Source organism: Opisthocomus hoazin, chromosome 1, assembly GCF_030867145.1.
Source record: "Opisthocomus hoazin isolate bOpiHoa1 chromosome 1, bOpiHoa1.hap1, whole genome shotgun sequence".
Lineage (NCBI taxonomy): Eukaryota > Metazoa > Chordata > Aves > Opisthocomiformes > Opisthocomidae > Opisthocomus > Opisthocomus hoazin.
Window position 1 is genome coordinate 151,672,073 of NC_134414.1, and position 19,100 is coordinate 151,691,172.

The window sequence follows — 19,100 nt, forward strand, 5'->3', positions numbered from 1 at the left end:
TTTATTCCTGTCTCTCCTCATGTATTTAACAACATGTGAGTAGTATTTACTTTAAATTCTACTCCTTCTAAAAGTCTTACATTTGACAGCAGCTTTGGCATTGACATGGAGATAGACACAGGTATGAATCTTGTCAGATTTTCAGCCTAGTAGTCAGTTTTCATGTCCCCACAAGCCATTCACTTGGTAGGAGTGAGTGCCAGAAGACAGATACTGCTGCTTTTGGGAACCAAAAGGAGGGAAGCTACAGGAGCAGTTCACATGCAGGAGGTAACAGCGACGTCTCAAGCCACTGCTGTTCCTCTGTATGAGGTGATGGGGCTGAGCAATGAGCTGACAGGAGGAGCTTTGTTCTTCACAGGTACCTATCCATTAATATAAGTGCATATGCTAATACGAGCACTCACCTCTGATTTCAACAGTATTAGGCAATATGAATTTACCCCATTTGTTTCTACTTGAAAGAACACTTAGATTTTTACTGAGAAAACAGCCTTCTCACTTGTGCATTTCTTCCATCTTCCCGTCTGTTCTCAAGGGTCCAGGTAGCAGGAGGATGTCCCCTGCCTCACTTCCTGGATTTGGCTTACAGATTTTGATATATAGTTTCCTGGCTACACTTACTGTGATTTTAATTACACTGGAGTGCTCCTTAATTATATGCCAATTATTTTCTTCGATAATTTCCACTGGCACATACAAGTGAAGGAATACTTTTTAGAGCCACCTATTAGTTTTCTGTGGTACTTAAAATTCTACAACATTAGCAAAATTGGTTTTACATTATAATTACATTTACATCTTTTATGAAATAATGGAAATGGAGAATTAATTACAAGGAGCACAGTACATTACTACAGAATAGCTATAGTGATATCGAGAGAGTTACCAATCACTATATTATAAACCACATCTACTTTTTAATACTAAGATGAGCTGTCTTTAATAACATAATCCAGCAGGTTTCCTGATATGTGGATTCTCTCCTGCCAGGAGTGAGTCCGATAATGCTAGTAGAGCATTATGAAGATCTGGAAATAAACAACAATTTACAGCTGGATCTTGGAGCATTTAAAAGCATTCTTCATGCTGACTTTTCTGTGAAGAGACTTGCCAGTTGGTGGCCAGATGTGACACAATGCCCTTAAACCAACAAATACTTTCCAGGAGAGTCACTTGTGAACCATGCCTCACAGGTGAAAAACAAACTGGGATCCCCTGTGGTACAAGCTGTGACTTATGCTGTTACCATGGTGCTCTTAAATGCCTCCCGCAACAAATCTGTTGAAAAGTAAAGCAAGTCCTCTAATGAGCAACCTTCAGTGCCTAACTGAATCCAGCTTTGGGTGAGCAGTTTCTGAAGGACGTCATCACATTAAAACAGGAGAGAATAAGGGAAAAACAAAACTTCACACAGCAGTCTTCAAGAGATAAGCAGTTGTGAAGTAATGAAGTCCTTGTGTACACAGCAGTCCCCAGACTTCCACAGAGGAGCAGATGTCCCGGACATTATGACTTCATGTAGGCCTGTGACTGATCATAACTGATGGACAGCACGGAAGGCTGAAGGACTGACTTCACATAGACCAAAGACATGTGTTCATACCAAGGAATGGCAGGATTGATACAGGTATAGGATACAAATGTGAAATAGCAGCTGGACAGAAATGAAGAATCCTGGAAAGGGCAGTGGTCTGTGGTAGATAGGCAATTGGTCCTGCTGAGGAGTGGTGTGAAGGTGCAGCAGGGAATACACAGAGGCCAGAGATAGGTGAACAGGTCAAGCACTGCGGAGGCAAAGCAGCTACCATGCATCAGCCCGTGAAAGCTGAGCGGTGCCACTGACGGTAGAGAGTAAACATTATCCAGTGAACTCGCAGAGACCTGTGACCAGCAAGTAGGCTTGCCAGAGGTACAGGGCACCGCAGAGTATTGACCTGTCCTGTAAAAGCCTGAAAGTATGAGTACATAACAAAAATTTCCTAGGTCCTACTATCCGGAGTGCGGACAATGAAACGATGCAGTACCCTCCCAATGACTTTTAATAGTTACACGATCTTTAGGATGTTACCTTGACTTCGTTACCTAACAGGGTTTGGTGGCAGTTGAACATGTGTGAATGTTAAGAGATAAACAAAGAAGGATTACTCAAAGCCTGTAAAATGAAGAATGGAATATGAGAGATGAAAAAAGAGCACGATCAACAGCAGTTTCCAAGACAGGCCTCAGGGGATTACAACTTGCAAAGGAGTGAGCGTAATGGCAGATGAGTAAGGCGAGAAAGGGCTAGAAGAAATTACACATAAATCCAGAAAAACTTCAGATGACCTACAGAACCTGCACTGGAGTTGAAACTTTGTTTCAAAGCACTACAAGAGATAAGTAATCCTTCACATCCTGTGGCCAGTTTCAATGGGAGCAGTTAGGACTCAGCGATTTGTAGAAAACTCCTGTACATAGGATGGGTAGAGATACCCTTACCCATTTTGAAGGGATTAAGGAAAAAATAACAGTAGTTTTAACCAGAACTTTGAAGGTGCCAGCTCGGAGTTCTGCTAAGCATTTGCAAGACTTTGAATATATTCTCTGTCTCTGAGATGCTAACTTTTCTTTGCATTAATAAATTACTCCATGTAAACTATGACTCAGTTTGGTGAACACGTAGACAAAGCCTGCAGACAAATTCCCTGCCTCCCAGCTGGTAAAGTGATGCCATGACTAAGGGAAGTGCACTGTGATCCTCTGGAAGGGAAAGATGTTGTTATTCTTCCAGTGTACTCTGTGTTTGCACTAACCTACAGAAAGTAATGACCACCTCTACATTTGCAAAACAATGCTCGTAAGCAGTTTCTTTGTGTTCCCCCTAGAAAGGTTGCTGTTTCCAAAGCGAAGAAGGAATATCAGTCTACATAGCTACCTTTTCCCCCTAACTACCATAGCTCATCCTCTCTCAAATACCTTTTGTTCATTTGCTTTACCACTAGAAATCTTATGAAATTCCAAGGTCAGCCACCTAACTCCATCTGAAGAATTTCCTTAAAAGTATAATATATATGTCTCAATCCTTCTAGTGACAGTGAATTCAGTAATGCTCTAAAATTATTACAGAGATCAAGGCAGTGAAGGGAGAAGCCAGCAGTGAACTGATGAATTAATTCCTAGGTGACAGAGCTTGAGTATGAAGCTAAAGCAAACATGTCAACCGCCTCCATAAACAAAAAAAAAAAAAAGAGAAGTCCCCACAAAAACAACAAATAAAAATCCATACGCCTGTTCAAAAATAAATAACTTTGTCCAATTTTTTTGTTTCAGGTGATGAAATCATTGTTACATTAATGTTAACCTGGAATAACTGCACAGAAATTAAAATCTGTCTCTTAACATGATTTTTACTTTGGCCATCACCGTGTATACATACCCGTATACGTAAGTGAGACTTATGACTGTGCACACAGTTATCAGCCCTGTGTATCAAGAAAAGAATTCACCCCGAAGTGTAATTTTTCCATACTGTGCATGGGGCTTTAGTCACCTAACTGCCATTAACATTAATGGGAATTGTGAAGCCTGATGCCGCTCTGCTACAATTTTTTTTCCTTGTTGTTCAATTCAGGCCAAAGTAATTGCTGATCTCAAAAAACAGAAGCAAATATGTGAAACTGTTTAGAATGATTTGCCTTGTCCTATGACTTAAAAGATCTTACAATGCCTGACCAAGATGTTTCTAGATGAAAACAATCCGAGTACTATCTTTTATATGCCTTTTGTATTACAGTTTCCCTTTCTTCAGGATGTAGGTGTTCAGAGAACTGTGGTTTATACACAGAATTAGTGCGGCTCAGCTTGACTAAGCTGCAGCTGAAGGTCTTTTCTCCTCCAGAAGTCCCAACCCGTGTTATGTTAAATGTTTACGAAGCCAAGCCCCTCTGAGGGACAATCTACTACAGTACATAGAGCCCAGACCACACTGGAGAGAGTGAAGTGACCTTGGTGCTTGCAGAACCACAAAAGCCCTGCCTTCATCTACATGGACCTGCCAGGTCATTACGCAAGGGAGACAGGGACTTCTGTGAGCAGTTATTTAAACGCATCATAGCATTGTAACAATGCAGATGTCATCATAGTGGTTATGAATTATGACAGTATATTGAATTTTTTCTATTTGTTCTTAAAAATGGAAAACATAAATGCAACTTTAACCAGATTGAAAAGGCAGCTTCTGGAAACTATTTTGAGAAGCATGAAGTGCAGCAGTGTTCGCAAGTACTATACACTCAACAGCTCCCACTCCCAGGAGTAACTAGATGCTCCACATTTTTGAAATTAGAAACAATATTCAGAAGCTTCCATTCAGGCACCATCAAACATATTCACTCTTACATTGAAGGAAAATATGTCAGGCCTTTGAAAAAGTTGCTTGGTTTCAGATTTCTCCTATTTCCCCTTGAATGACATTGTCAGTCTGTAAATGCATTCATTAAAATCAGATCACGCAGACCAACCACCACTCCTTTTCACCAAAAGAGTTAAGTGAGATAGTATTTGGTTCCATAAATATAAATATAATATATAATATAATAATAGATAAATATCTGGTGATACAAATAGGTGGAGTTCCCAGGTAGCATGGTTTCTGCAAAGTAACTTTGTGCCAAACTTGAAATGGACAGGAAAACAGGACAAGAGCTCAACAGGAGAAGAGTTGTATTTCTGCTGTTTCCAATGGCCAGGATAGACCCTTTGACAGTCAGAAAATAACAGAGCATCCCCAGTCTACAGAAGCTATAAATGACCACAGTCACCTTCAGCACAGTCCAAACAAGCAAAAATTGGACTCACTGTCAGCTCACATAAAGACCCAGCACATAGAGCTCTTCACTTCTTTCTCCACTTATATACATATATATCTCATTAGATTCTTGTCATCTCACAGTAAAAGTGGTACAGTTAACTAATCTTTGCCGCTATGACAGTTTCGCCCCACTAAATCTGTACTCGTCCACACAAATTACTGCGGAGTTGTAGCTCAGTCCCTGCCTAGAACTTAGGTCTACAAAGGATTTAAGAACCAGTTTGTGTTGTAAAGGACATTCTGACTTCTAAGGGAAAATGACTTTTTTTTTTTTCTTTAAAAGACACTTCCACTACCCATGCTTAACAGCTTGAATACGAATCCAGTTTTTGTTCCAAAAAGCCTCCCTCTCATTTACAATATAATATTTTAAAATGTACACACTATAAAATGTCTGGGTGTGCATCTGGAAGGGAATAAATCCTTCTCTATAGTGGCTTTCTTCCTGGAGAAATATGCTTGCCTGTCTAGTCATAATGTCATGAGCAACAGACCTTTTAATAACTGAAATTTGGGCAGAATGACACACACAGCCATTAGAGTCATCAGTAAGGCAAGAGGACCTTAAAAGAGTCCAAAACATATGAAAAGAATCCCACAAGCCTGAGTCATTACTTAGTTTACCTTTTCCAGGATCTGCTAACAGATAGAAAATTCCACCCCCTCACTCCGCTCATACACAAACAGTTGTTTTTTCCCGTAAGACAGTCCTTTCCTTCTTCATAGACTAATTTCAATACTCAGATACTCCCCAGCCTTTTCTGTCCTGGAATTCGTCCCCAAATCTGAGATGGCATTTGCCACTTTGTGGCATTCCCTTGGCACATGTGCCAATGTACCACTGGCTGGTTGGTTGAGAGGATTTTTCTTTCCTTTTCATCTTCTTGCAGAGGTTTTTCATTCATCCTCTCTCTTTGGCACTCCAGTTTTAATTTCTAACTCCTACTCTAACCTCACTCCCAGCTATGCCATTCAAGAATATTCGTTGTCATTTCCGTAAAAATGGACTGGATTTCTCTTTGATTTGTGAGCTGAGAAAAAAAAACTTGGACTGATGCTTCCTACGACAATCCAGAAGCTCTGGACAGTGAAGGCTTTTCCATAGCCAGTTACATCAGAGGCCAAAACAGAAGGAGCAGAGGTGGAAGACCCCTTTTTAAGAAACCATTCACCGCTTCACTTGAAACTGTTCTTTTGCCCTGCAGTAAGCAGCCATGACATCTCTGGTTTGGTCTCCTCAGCCCTGGAAGAGAACGCTAGCTCTGCTCACTGGAAGATGTGCCCCCACTCTCATCTTCCATAGAGAAAGAAGTGACTCAAGACCAAATCCTATTCCCTATTTTTTCCATCAACACAAGCAAAACCAATTTATATCTCATTGTTGTCCCTGTTTCTCATTTTTTGTCTCTGAGACACAGAGTTTTCAGACAGAGAATGCCTTTTCATCTGCTTTCATACAAGCCAAAAGGCATGTGGGAAGAACAGAGAGGTACCATCTTAGCTCAGATCTTTTATAACCACTACGTAAACCTGTACATAAATGAATGTATATATGTATAAAAGCAACGTATTAAAAAAGGGAGCACTTATCTACAGTGTTGTATCCACTCCCAGGTAGAATTCCTAATGTCTCTCATACAAGAGAGTTGAAGGCAGACCTCCCTGCTTTTCTTTGCATGAGGTTTGAAATTGTGGGTAAGAACCAATGCCTCCTAAACATAACAAAATCATACAGCAACTCTTCAATCAGTAGAAATGCAGAAGTGATCACTCTTTTGATATCAGAGTTACCTGTAGGGCTGTTTGCTGCTATAGATAAAGTAGGCTGTTGCTTGGGGACAGCAAAGCAAAGAAAGGCCCATTTCCTCCACAAAAGAATCTCTGAAATTCAGGAATTATTCTTCTGCCAAATAATGGGTTGAGATGCATTGGCCAGCAGATACTGCAGTTGGGGCAGTCCTCACCCAGCACCTGTAGGAGCCGATTTCTCACCCCAATAAACAGTAGCATGATTTCTGTCCTTCAAAAGCCAGAAAAGCAACAAATTCCAGGACCAAAATCTCCAACTATCTCATATTTTACTACTTTATTTTCATGAAACAACTATTCAGGCTGCACTGGCCGAAACAGCCTACAGAAATTATGGCTACTTCAGCCTCCAAGTCTCCTCTGCAGGCACTCTAGCTACTGCAGCGTCATCAGTGCAGTGCAGCATCCCTCAGGGCTTCCTCTATTGCTCTTCAAACTGTCTCCATGGATTTAATTTGCAGATTAAAATTTCTCCTGCAAACAAGACCACTGATAATTAAAAAATGTTTTTATGGTTTAATCTGTGTCAAGCAGCTGATTTTGTTACTTTTCATCCCTATCCTAGAAATGTTCGATTCTCTCCCTGCTGTGCCCAAGCAGAGATGTGTAAGCCATTTTTGTGGGCTTCTCATTTATCCAGCAGTTTGTAGCAATAGAAGCAGTTCCTCCAGCAGCTGAGAGAACTCAACACAGGACACAGTGAAATGGAGACACAAATTCAGGAGGCTGTTTGCCTTTTCTACCAGGCAAGTCTGACAGAAACAGAGCTACATAAAAATATATGTAAAAATAGGATGCTTCTTGCCCAGCTGCCATTGTAAATCTACCAAATCTACCACCATATGAAATTCAAGATATCGATGCCTCCATTTCCCAACCTGCAGACGATTGATGAGATGTATCATTGCTGGCCCATGAGTTCTGTAAATGTTATTGATAATATACAGACCCATTTTTGTACTTCTCTTCAATTTCTCTAAATCCCTTGGAAGTTATTTTGATGAAGTGTCTGGAAGTTAGTTAAAATACACGGAGTGAGTCTGTCTGACCACTCATCTATTCAAGTCTAAATACAATCATTAAAAAACAGGATTCATAGTGTGGACCTTTCAGCTTTGACAGCACAGTCATTCTACCTTGCCACATGTTAATCATGAATCATTACTTTAATACCAATTGAACCACACCTAACTCCCATGGGCCTACTAAAAAATCCTCTCTAAAATGGAGACATAATTTCCTCTTAAATAGTTAATCAACTTGCCAATATTTTCATCACATCCACTTCACTATCACTGAAAACCTTACCTTGCCTCTCCAACTTTAATTTTATAAGAGCTGTGTATTACATTTCAGCTCCATATAAGTAACACACAGGAGCAGAACATGTTTTAGCTAATTAATGCTTCTGTAACTAGAGTCATTGTAAAATAACCATCAATTATTTATATAATGGGTACACTAAGAGGCCCCCAAAGAAGTCGTGCCTTGTTCCGAGTGCTGTACTAATAGAGAAAGAAATACAAAGTCCAAAGACCTTGAGCACAAAAGACCTCTCTCTGCTTCCAATACTACATTACTCTGTATGCATTCTCATTGGCTTTGGGAGATGTTCACTAACATGGATAAAGGTTTTGGACTCATATTAAATTTCCTTATCCTTTTAAAATTAATGTTAGTTACTATCAAGCTTTTCTCTACACTTTAGACAAATGAATATTTTGAGACGACTATAACGTTCACACCGAGTATCTGCAAGATGTCTCACATATACTAGGGACATGAGAAGGTTTTCTTGGAATTATCTGCAGATCTTGATAGATCTTGGAAAAAGACATCTTTTTTTTCAGGGTCTTAATTACTAAATTGAGAAATATCCATAATTTTTAAACTAAAAGTTGAAATACTTTTTACTGAAAAAATATTTTGTCAAGGAAAAAAACATTCTATCCAAATAAATTAAACTCTTGTTCACTGGAATTCCGCTTTTTCACACTGAAAAATATTAATAGTGAAATAACTATTATATGACATAAATGGGATGTTAGGGAATACAGCAGATCTAAGAAAACTCCTCATATAGCGAGAACATTGATGGCACTGCTCGACAGAATTGTCCTCAGAAAGAGGTGGGGATAGCAGGACACAGAGAAAGAAAATGCCCCTCTTCATTGAATAATATACCATGGTATTATTTTGGTTACTCTTGTCCTTCACAGCTGACAGAAGACAACAGATAAAGCCTTCTCCCACTGGCAAATGAGGAGCACCTTAGTACGACAAAACAGTGCAATTCAATCCCATAGATAAAAAGCAGCTGCAACTGTAACTTTTTCTTTGGTTCAGGTGGGGAAGTTGGTTTGGGGAGGGGAGGTGCTTGGGGTTTGGGGAGCTTTTTGGTTTGGTTTTTTAGGTTTGGGGTTTTTTTTCACAAAAATTCAAAAACATGCTTTGGAATATCAAGCAGAAAAATCCAATCATAACCACCATCATCAGAAGTGTTCTTATCGAGAGTACTGCGTAAGCTGATGCATTGAGGACCTTCAGGGCTTCCTTGCCTTAAAGTGTAATGTAGCCAAGAGTTTAATCGGACATCCTTAAAACCACACTAGCTCAAAAATTCAAGTTAGATGAGCTCTTGGAGTAATTTACACTTGATTTTAAAATTGTCATCATCCTCCCGTTAAAAGATATTTTCATCTTCTAAATCTATTTAGCAAAGTACTTTTCATTTCCAATGTGCTCGAAACAATCCAACTTTGTCAGAATGCCAATGTGCATCTCCAGCGTCGTCTTGTTCTATTCCTACTGTGCTTTGCCACACATAACACTAATTGAATACAGTACATGTTGCACTTGCAGTCATTAAAGCAGCAGTGCAACTCAAATTTTAGTGAACTATTGGTGCTCCACATTAGGTGAAACACAACAATCAGCTTCCCCAGGAACAAAAAAACCAAAACAAAAAAATCAATCCCAAGCACTGCCTGAAATGCCAATGGTTTTTCTTGCCCTTCCTGGGAATCCAGATGGAATTTTTCCGGGTACTCTTAAGGTGGCACAATCTCAGGCAATTCTTTGTTTATCCAATGCAAAATTTGACTTGTGCCACTGGTGTCAAATGGCGTTTATTTTGAGACAATTGTCATGGCTTTGGCAGCTAGCTCACAAGGGTAAATGTGACCTGCTGGCGTTCCTTCACAGTTTACGAAGACATGCCAAAGAATCTGTGTTCTGGCATCGACATTTTGGAAAAAGACTTTTATTGTACTTTTACCTGTGTTAATTTGAAGCAGAGGAAGCAAATCCTGCAAATGGTTAACACTACGCAGATTAGCATAAGTGTTTACATGATCTGTGTTAATGAGGTCTATATTAGTCACTATGTAATACTGTAAAATACAAGGTAGTTAATTCTACATACACATGCAAGAGCCAACACCCGGCTCATTTTATCTAATTTTGTAGACCGGTCAACAGAGCAGTCACAGACGCAAATATTATTTTCACTCCTAGCAAACTATGCAAAACAGTAGTTCTGTGTTGCTATGCTGTTGCCATCAGATTTGAATAGGGAGTTTCCTCTTCTGTCTTATTCTTTCCACTGAACACCACGCCGACAAAACCCTAAATTGTGCTAATTCAGTTGTTTTCATGGGCACAGACTAGACTGAACCACCTCAATATTTTGATTTGAAGAGAAGATAACCAGCCAAAGAGTTCCTTTAAACTTCATCTGCCACTTGTGGTCTCTGACACACAGAACATGAAGATGGGAAGTTGATGGTGGCAGTATCTGTTATAACACATGAATACATGCTATGGATCAGGTATGACTTTACCAGGGAGCATGGTAAGAAGGTTCTCAAATCTCCTTAGGACCACCCATCATTATGGGTACTCCATGTCACATTAGAGAGGAAAAAGTTGAAACATTCAACTTCATCCCATTGCCCTCATTGTGCACTTTGTCTTGGACATGCAAAATAATATCTCAGTTCAAAAAACAGGGAAAAAAAAAAACTCCACAAGGTTACATTAAGCAAGAATAAAGTTTTTCTGGAAGACAGCAATAACAAATGACAGAAAGTTATAAGGAAGTTGCAAATTAGCCAAAAATTCCTGTACTGACAAATAATAAGTGGGTGGATATGGACACAGAGCATAATCTTGCCTATTTACCACACATTCAAAAAAGACTGATACCCCCATCTACACATACAAATTATATATCTTCATTTATTTTCTTGTCTCTATTCTTTTACACAATGAATTGGCAATATAAATGAGACTGGTGTTTATCCCTTGTTATTCAGCATGTAGCTACCATATTAATGTAATATGTTAACAAACATACTAACATCTTGGAAAATCCAAATTTTTCAAAAAGATAATTGTAGAAATTAAGACTTTTAAATTGTCATAACGCTGTCCTGTGTTCCTAGAGATGAACTTCCTGGTATCTAAATAGTTTTAGCCAACAGAAGCAGCTTCTAGAGAAACTCCAATATCCTGTGAGGTCAGCAGACTGAGTAGCCCGATGCAAAAGATGCTGTGCTTATTTCAACTAGGTTAACCAACCATACAGTCTTTACAAAGTAGGGTTAACTGAGACCAGAGACTAAGCAACTTTCCAGCCACCAGAAGACAGGTGCCCTTAGCAGCCATTAAAGGCTGAACCAGCTATATTACTCAGTGAATATATCCTTCATTGCTCCCACAATATCAATAAAAAAAGGACAACGGCTTGTTCCCTTTTTTTGTTGTTGTTTGGGGGTTTTGTTGCTGTTCAAGCAATGAAGTTAACAAGAACCAGAACTACATAGGCCCTATCAAAGATAACTTTCCTTAGCTGTATAGCTACTATAGGCCACATAAAAAGGACAGCACAGAGATGTTCATTGAGGACCACAGACATACATAGCAGATAGCCTTTTGCGCTCTCCCTTTCTACTGCTACTGTTCAGGTAAAACCTGATACTGTTTCAGGAAAGAGATTGTGTTCAGGATATCCTGTTGTTCTTAAATGAATATTTTTCTTCACAAGTCCATATGCAGGTGGCATAAGGTAGAGAAACCAAGGCCTGCTCTAACCCAAGGGTGCAGAAGTGGAATCCCTCATACAGGAGCTGCAGCAGAGAGGACTGTTTTGAATTACCTTTGCAGCCAGGCCTTTGAGCAGGAGATCAGACTCATCTTAGGACCTGGTCCAGAACATATGGTAAGAATGAGATATGTATTAGAGAATGTGTCTCAACTTCCAATAATACCATATGAAAAAGATCCACTTGTTATACTAGCACTGAAACAAAAAAACCAAACATGCATGTTTACCATAAACCACTAGAAATGCACTAGTTGAAAGTGTCACACACCAAAAATACAGCATGCTGTGATTAATACTATTCTGATTTTAAGGAATCTGTAGACACAAATTTTTCCTAGAACTAAGATCAGAGGTTTTTCTCATATCAGTTCAACGCAGAATTTTAATCAACATATAAGGTTGACTGTATCCTTCACATGCGCCCGATCAGCATGTTCTGTCAAATTCACAGCAAGATAACAAAAACAGCAGCTTCAGCATGTTTTAACAGGAGTTAACTAACAGGAGAAAAACAAACAGTCAAGTGAGAAAAAGAAAAGGAAGTAAAAGCCACATGTCCTGGGCAAGGAAGAAAAAGAATAATGCATAGTCCCTTCCAGTTTCTCAGGAGATTCTAGAAGGAAAAACACTTTCCCCTTTTGATTAGACAGCTTGAAGGGGGACGGGGGGGGCAGGGAGCTGGGCAGGAGTAACTACATACATACACATACACAGATAGAGAAGTGATGGGATTGCATTTTTTGTAATTTTCAAAATCAGTTAATCTTTCCCATAACAGAAGTGGTCACCAAATAATTTCTTCAGAACTTTCCAGTTCATTTACAAAAAGCCTTTTCCTCTTCAGAAGGAAAACTGTGAAAAAAAAGTTTTTTCTAGATCAGGTCTCTATGACATCATTTATTACTTTATATATTATTTAAGACCGCATGTCATCACTTGGAAGGGGTCCGAACCAAGATTTGAGTCCAGCTGGACTTCGGTTAAGTAATGAGTTGAATAATCAAATCCAAATCTCCTGCTAGACTTTTCAGGTTCTGATGAAATTCAGAACTGAAAGAAGCCTCCAAAAACAGCTGTTCTCATGGGTTTTATGCAATTTGGTTATAAAAATCATAGCAGTAAGACAGTCATGTGTTAGCAGTATTGAACCTTAACCTCAATATTTAGCATAAATCAGGATCTGAGAACACTTTTTTCTGTTCATTGCAAGGATGGCTCAGCCTGGCTGTGCAGTGAAATACAACCAACAGCCACCTGCAACTGAGCAAACCGCACAAGGAAAATGTTAAAGGTCAAAAGGCCTTTCAATTTCTTTCTGTTCCTGACAGTGATTTAATGTGCGTAGACTACGCCAAGTCAGCTAGACTGGACTTTTCAGATGCAATCTGCAGTTTGGTCCACGTTTTGAAACTGTGGACTGGCTGCACTGAAAGCAATACGAGCTGTGACTTCTCAGCACCTCTGAAAAGACGCCCTAAGTTTCTTATATTTGGTGTCAAAAAGGATAGAGCACCTCAAACTAGAACCCGGTGGGGAATTTCTTCAACAGATATAAATATCTGCGGCTTTCAAAGAGGTCCAAAGGCATAGCAGAGCGCTTATTGCATCAACATGGGATTTGGAAGACCCGTACTCCATTGACCAACTGGCTGCAGTTAAGTAACGTAACCACAGCTCCCAGCTGATATGACCATAGCACTTTCCAACATCACGCACATATGGTGAGAATAAATACATGAAAGCCTGGGAGGATCTCCTGTTGCAGCATAGGAGCTGTTCATTTTGTAGTGGAATGAAGAAAACGACGCAAAGCTTACGTGTGGCTGGGAAGAAAGTTAAGAGTCACGCTTAAAATCACCAAGTTATTCTGAAGAAATATGAAACATCTGGGCTCCCCAGTTCAAGAAAGATGAGGAGCTACTGGAGAGAGTCCAGTGGAGGGCTACGAGGATGGTGACGGGACTGGAGCACCTCTACTGTGAGGAGAGACTGAGCGAGCTGGGTTTGTTTAGCCTGAAGAGAAGGCTGAGAGGGGACCTAATAAATGTTTATAAATATCTGAAGGGTGGATGTCAGGAGGATGGGACCAGACTCTTTTCAGTGGTGCCCAGCGACAGGACAAGGGGCAATGGGCACAAACTGAAGCACAGGAAGTTCCAGCTGAACATGAGGAAGAACTTCTTCCCTCTGAGGGTGACGGAGCCCTGGAACAGGCTGCCCAGGGAGGTTGTGGAGTCTCCTTCTCTGGAGATATTCCAGACCCGCCTGGACAAGGTCCTGTGCAGCCTGCTGTAGGTGACCCTGCTTCGGCAGGGGGGTTGGGTTAGATGACCCACAGAGGTCCCTTCCAACTCCGAACATGCTGTGATTCTGCGATTCTGTATTAACAGCACTTTATTTTCCAGCAAATTGCCTGAGACACTTTCTCATTTTAACGGTATTATAATATATAATTAATAGCTATAATTAGTAATAGTTAATATATAATAACATTTTTTTGTCAGAAAAGTGTGCTCACTGCAAGCTATGAGAACATTCAGATAAAGAAGAAAGTTTTGTACTGAAGTAAGATTGAAATTGCTACTCCACAGTGCGTTAACCACCTATTTCCCAGGCAGCAAGAACCAAGCAACACAGAAACACCCCCACCATCATCTTCTCAGTCTTATGCCACATTGTAGGCATGTATGAAGACAACATGTTTCTGCAGATCCCTAACTGGGCGTTGCCACGACGGCAGCGTTTGACCCAGGGATGCTCAGTGCTGCACTAAGGCTCAGCAGCAACAAGCTGTCTATGGGGCTGGCTCCTCAAGCCAGCCGTAAGACCCATCTCCAGGACACGCTACGCTCGCTGCGGCTGCAGCAGCAACAGCTGGGGAGTCAGCGGGGCTGTGTCGGGAGGAAAGCCCCGGTCACCCCGGGGCTGCCCCGCCAGCACGGCCCAGCTACGGTTACACCCTGCACGCAGCCGCCTCCGACACCGACGCGGCCGTCACCCCTCAGGGCTTCCAGCGCCAGGCGTGAGGAGCAACGCTCCCGCTCTTACCTCAGGATCCTTCTCTATCTCCAGCCCTGCTTCCACCAGGCTGCGTTCATACTCCTCCCGCTGCAGCTGCCTCTCCTCCTCCAGGGCGTCCAGCGGGCCGAGCTCGATCGCCTCCGGCCCCGGCCGCTGCCCGGGGTCACGCCGGCCGCCTTCCCGCCACTGCAGCTCAGAGCGGCCCTTCCCGCTCCTGCCGTTCAAAACCAGGGCCGAGGAGGCAGAGCCACGCGTCGGCTCCGGTGAGCCCGCGCCGGGCGGGTGCCGAGCGAGGCGTTTGCGGTAGTGGTAGGCTAACACGTAGTCGACCTTCCTCCTGCTGTCCCTGAAGTGCATGCCACTGGGGGACGCCTCGTCCACCGCGTCTGCTCGCCTCCCGTCCAGGTAGTTGTTTATGATCTGGGAGAGAAACAGACAAGTCTCACAGACATGAACGCCAAAGAGCCCGAGAAGAAGCCAGGGCTGGGGTCCATCTCCACACGAGCATCTAAAGCTGTGCAGAGTCCAAACTGGAGGTCAGCCAGGGGCAGGTATGGCCGACAAAACACGCACTCTGCAGACCGGATAAAGCCACGCTGAGCTCCTCTGACCATAAACAGACGAGAGCTGCTAAAGATAGAGGCCTCACCCCAAGGCACGGGATACCTGCCTACCCACCCAACAGTATGCAGACACACAGCAACGCGGTCTCTCCATCCCGCACACGCACAGACCACAGAGGAGAAGACACTCACGGTTTGAAATAGGGTTGAGGAGTGGGAATAAGGATTGCGTTATAGGATGAGATGTAAGAAAGGAGGTGCTGTGGAGCAAAGCTAGGCAGGGGAAGGAAGAAAAAAAATATGCACAGGAAGAAAGGGAAGGAACTGGTCTGAGCTAGAACGGGAGAAAGATCCTCTACGTAGTACCACGGCAAGAACGGTAGGGCTGGACGGAAACACTCTGGAAGATACTAGGGATTAAAGAGGACATGCCCCATGGATGGCTAGCAATGCCAGCTGACCTGTGTTTTAACATTTTATGAAAAGACTAAGTGACTGACCAGTAATGCTGCAAAAGGAAATCAATGACTAAAAATCATTCAAGTCACCTGTGTTGTGCTCAGTCGCCCCTTGGACTGTTCCTGCCTCCTCGTCTCCGCTGTCTGAACCCTTCTGGGGTGAAGCTGCTCCAGCACAAACCCCCACCATTGTGCACCAGCATGGACAGCAATACCACGCACCCAGGCTTAACACTGACACCATTCTCTTTCACTTCTCGTTCACTAAGATTGCCCATATGTTTTCCAAAACTGTTACGAACCACCATCTTGAAGCCCTTCACAGAGCTCTCCACAGTGTCATTCATTAGAGTGACACCAGCCCTCCAGTGACTGGGGAGCTACATACAAGTGGAAACATAGGGCCAACCTGATGCAAAGCAATCAGCCTGTAACCTAACTGCAGACACTTATGGTGCCCATAGGTGGCTATGCAACTAAAATCTTGACAAGTACCAGATTTCTTTCTCTCTCTTAACTCCCCTGTACATTACATGCACTGGTAGTCCCGAATGCAAAGTTAACCAAGCACACTATATGTCAATTTTCTTCTTTGTTAACACAATGTGAATTTTTGAAGGTATTATATAAATGTGCATATGACTCTATATCCCAACCTCTCCCAAATTCTTGTTTTGCATTGCTTTGCTTCACTTAGTTTCCCACAAAGTAGCTTTCAGTCACCATATCGCTAAATAAATCTTGGGTTTATATGTGTGCTACATCCTTCATTCTTTCATTAAATTATCACGAAATAATCTGTTCTGCGCATTACACTTATCACACGCTTTATGTGTAAAGTGTATATATAGTCCCCTTAGGCATATCTAAATTTACACTCAGCACTACATTCTGGCAGAATATAAAGCTGCTTGGGAGATAGCATTTTACTACAATTCCCCATTTCCTAGTTAGATACATTTTCATGTAGTACTCACAGGCAGTCCATGCAAACCTCCTGGATCCATCTCTGCCACCGCGAAGAAAAACTCGTTGCAGATTTCTAGTCTCCCTTCCAGCAAGTTGCGCGCTACACAGCACAGAAGTAATGATGTCACCGCCACCAGGTCACTGGCACAACGCCATGCGTTAGCTGACTCTAGAGAAGATGAGCTCTGAGCATCCTCTCCTCCCTTACTCACAAATGTGGGCAGAAATGAGAAGCACAAACAAAATGTGGGAGAGGGAACAAGGAGGCTGGAGAAAATGAGAAGTCGCTAAGAGGATTTCCTGTTCATTACCTGTACGTAGCCAGCTGCCACATCCCAGCCACCTGAGAGAGCACCATAGCAACATTTGGTGTTGCTGGAGTTACACAGAACGAAAGGACGAGGAGATACAACAAAGCCTCACTCTCCCTCCCACTCTGTTGACTCTTCTCCACTCATGGTAGCAAAGTGCCATCCCCATAATTATGGGTGTTTATTGCACAGAAAACAAATCAAAAGTCCCACAAATTTTAGTAAGGACATTTTCTGGCCCTAAATTTGCACTGCTTTCCTCACCATGTGACATTCTGGCACAAGAAGACCTTATTAGGGAGGAACACAAGTAAGTTGTAATTTGTAAAACGTCACTGAAGGAACTATCAAGATCTTTCTCTCCTCCTCTCTCACATCCATTGCAAAAGTCAGAATCAGTGATTTAAATTACTATTTTCAGTCCCACATTCATTGCTTCTTGACACTTCCAGGACAAGTAGTCAGTGCACCAAGCAGTAAGAAAATGGGAAAGTAAGATTAGCATTTCATGACAATTTTATTCTAGTCCTCTAACAACCAACATATCACTACAAACATCTCAAGAGGTTTCTCCTCTAACAACAGCTCTGCTCAGAAGACCACAGCCACACAACACTTCCACCTTCCAATCCAGCCCACACTATCACCTGGGCACGATCTGGCCCAGGGTTTGCAGAGAGATAGCCAATTTAGTCATCAACCTGCAGATCTTTTCCTACTCTAGGGGTAATAACAACTCCCCTGTTCCTGCTGTGAAGGATTTTGGCTAAAGTAAATAGTTAAGAAAAGTTTGGTCAGGCTATTAGAGTAACAATTAGTTCTTGGTGGACACTAAGAGAGCCTGCTGAACTACCTCAGGCTATGGTACTGGTTTACTTGCATAGTCACTTTTCCCAGTACAGCGTGGATTTGCCTAACACACAGGAGTGTATCATGCTCTGCTCACCCTGCTTCAAGACTCTTCTTCATCTCAAAGGCATTAGAGGTAAATTAGCGAACATAAAATCCTACTTACTGAACTGCTGAAGGACTCCATACAGCTCGGTGCTTCAACAGCTCCATTGATCCTGCTGCTGTGCGAGGAAGTCCGGTTTTGAGGAACTGTGAGGTATTTGCTGTCGTATGCTGAAAAAGAGTCCTTCGCTGATTTCACTGTCTTCTGTCTGTTCAGAGTGGGGTGTGAGGAGGCTAGAGGAAAGTCTGAGAATAAGAGAAAAGCATTGTTATTTAAAGCTGGTTTTGTGCAGGCAGTTTCCTGAAGGAACAGGAAATAGTGCGGTTAATAGAGACTATTCAAATTCAGATGCTGCAATTCAGTAAGTGGAGAGGGGTGCACACAACTGCAGAGGAACAGCAGGTACTGAGCTGTGTGAGCTGCTGGGGAAGGGGGGAACACTGCACTTAGCACTGCCCTGGCTGGCCAACAGCGTTTGTACTCCTGGACTGCAGTCACAAGGTTAAGAGCTGGGAACTCTGTGCTTTGCAGCTAGCTAGGCACCCCCAGGACACGAGCAAGCTGTGAGTCCGCAGTGACTGCGCCCTGGTTCTCTGGGTTTCTGGCATTCACGATGGGTGGAAGCCGAATCACTGCAAGCGAAATGAATCGTGTTTGCTAACAGCTTACAACGAAGCCTGAAATCGACTGCGTTTCTAGTGTGATGTGACCAAATCTAGTGGCATTAGGTACAGATACAAACTTACGGGTAATGGTCATTCTCCTGTAAGAACTCTTAATTTTCAGACTTGTCATAGTATGAAATTCTCATAAAGTACATTTAAGTTTTTACCTGCATGTTATGACTTGAGGGATTAATGTCTTGAACCCTTTAGTTTTAGATGTGTTCCCCATCTCTTGTGTTGACAAATTACATGGTCACAATGCAGCATAATAGAGGGTCTGGAGGGGGTGAGGAGTTACACGCCATCCCCTGTTCACCACCACCACCATTTGTCAGCTGTGCACGCACACTGTATGCTGAACACTGCCATAGCGCAGTGTACAGCAGCAAC

General features: G+C 42.2%; 1 protein-coding gene across 1 annotated transcript in view; it reads right to left on the minus strand.

Moving 5' to 3' along the window:
* ANO2 (anoctamin 2) overlaps positions 1–18,804 on the minus strand; it is a 187,924-nt gene extending 169,120 nt beyond the window's left edge. Inside the window, exons 1-3 of the mRNA XM_075418515.1 lie at positions 18,792–18,804; positions 18,106–18,290; positions 14,817–15,209 (exon numbers count right to left, since the gene is read on the minus strand). Coding sequence (XP_075274630.1) covers positions 14,817–15,209; positions 18,106–18,290; positions 18,792–18,804 — 591 coding nt within the window. The remainder of the gene's footprint in view (positions 1–14,816; positions 15,210–18,105; positions 18,291–18,791) is intronic.
* Between the last annotated feature and the right edge of the window lie 296 nt (positions 18,805–19,100).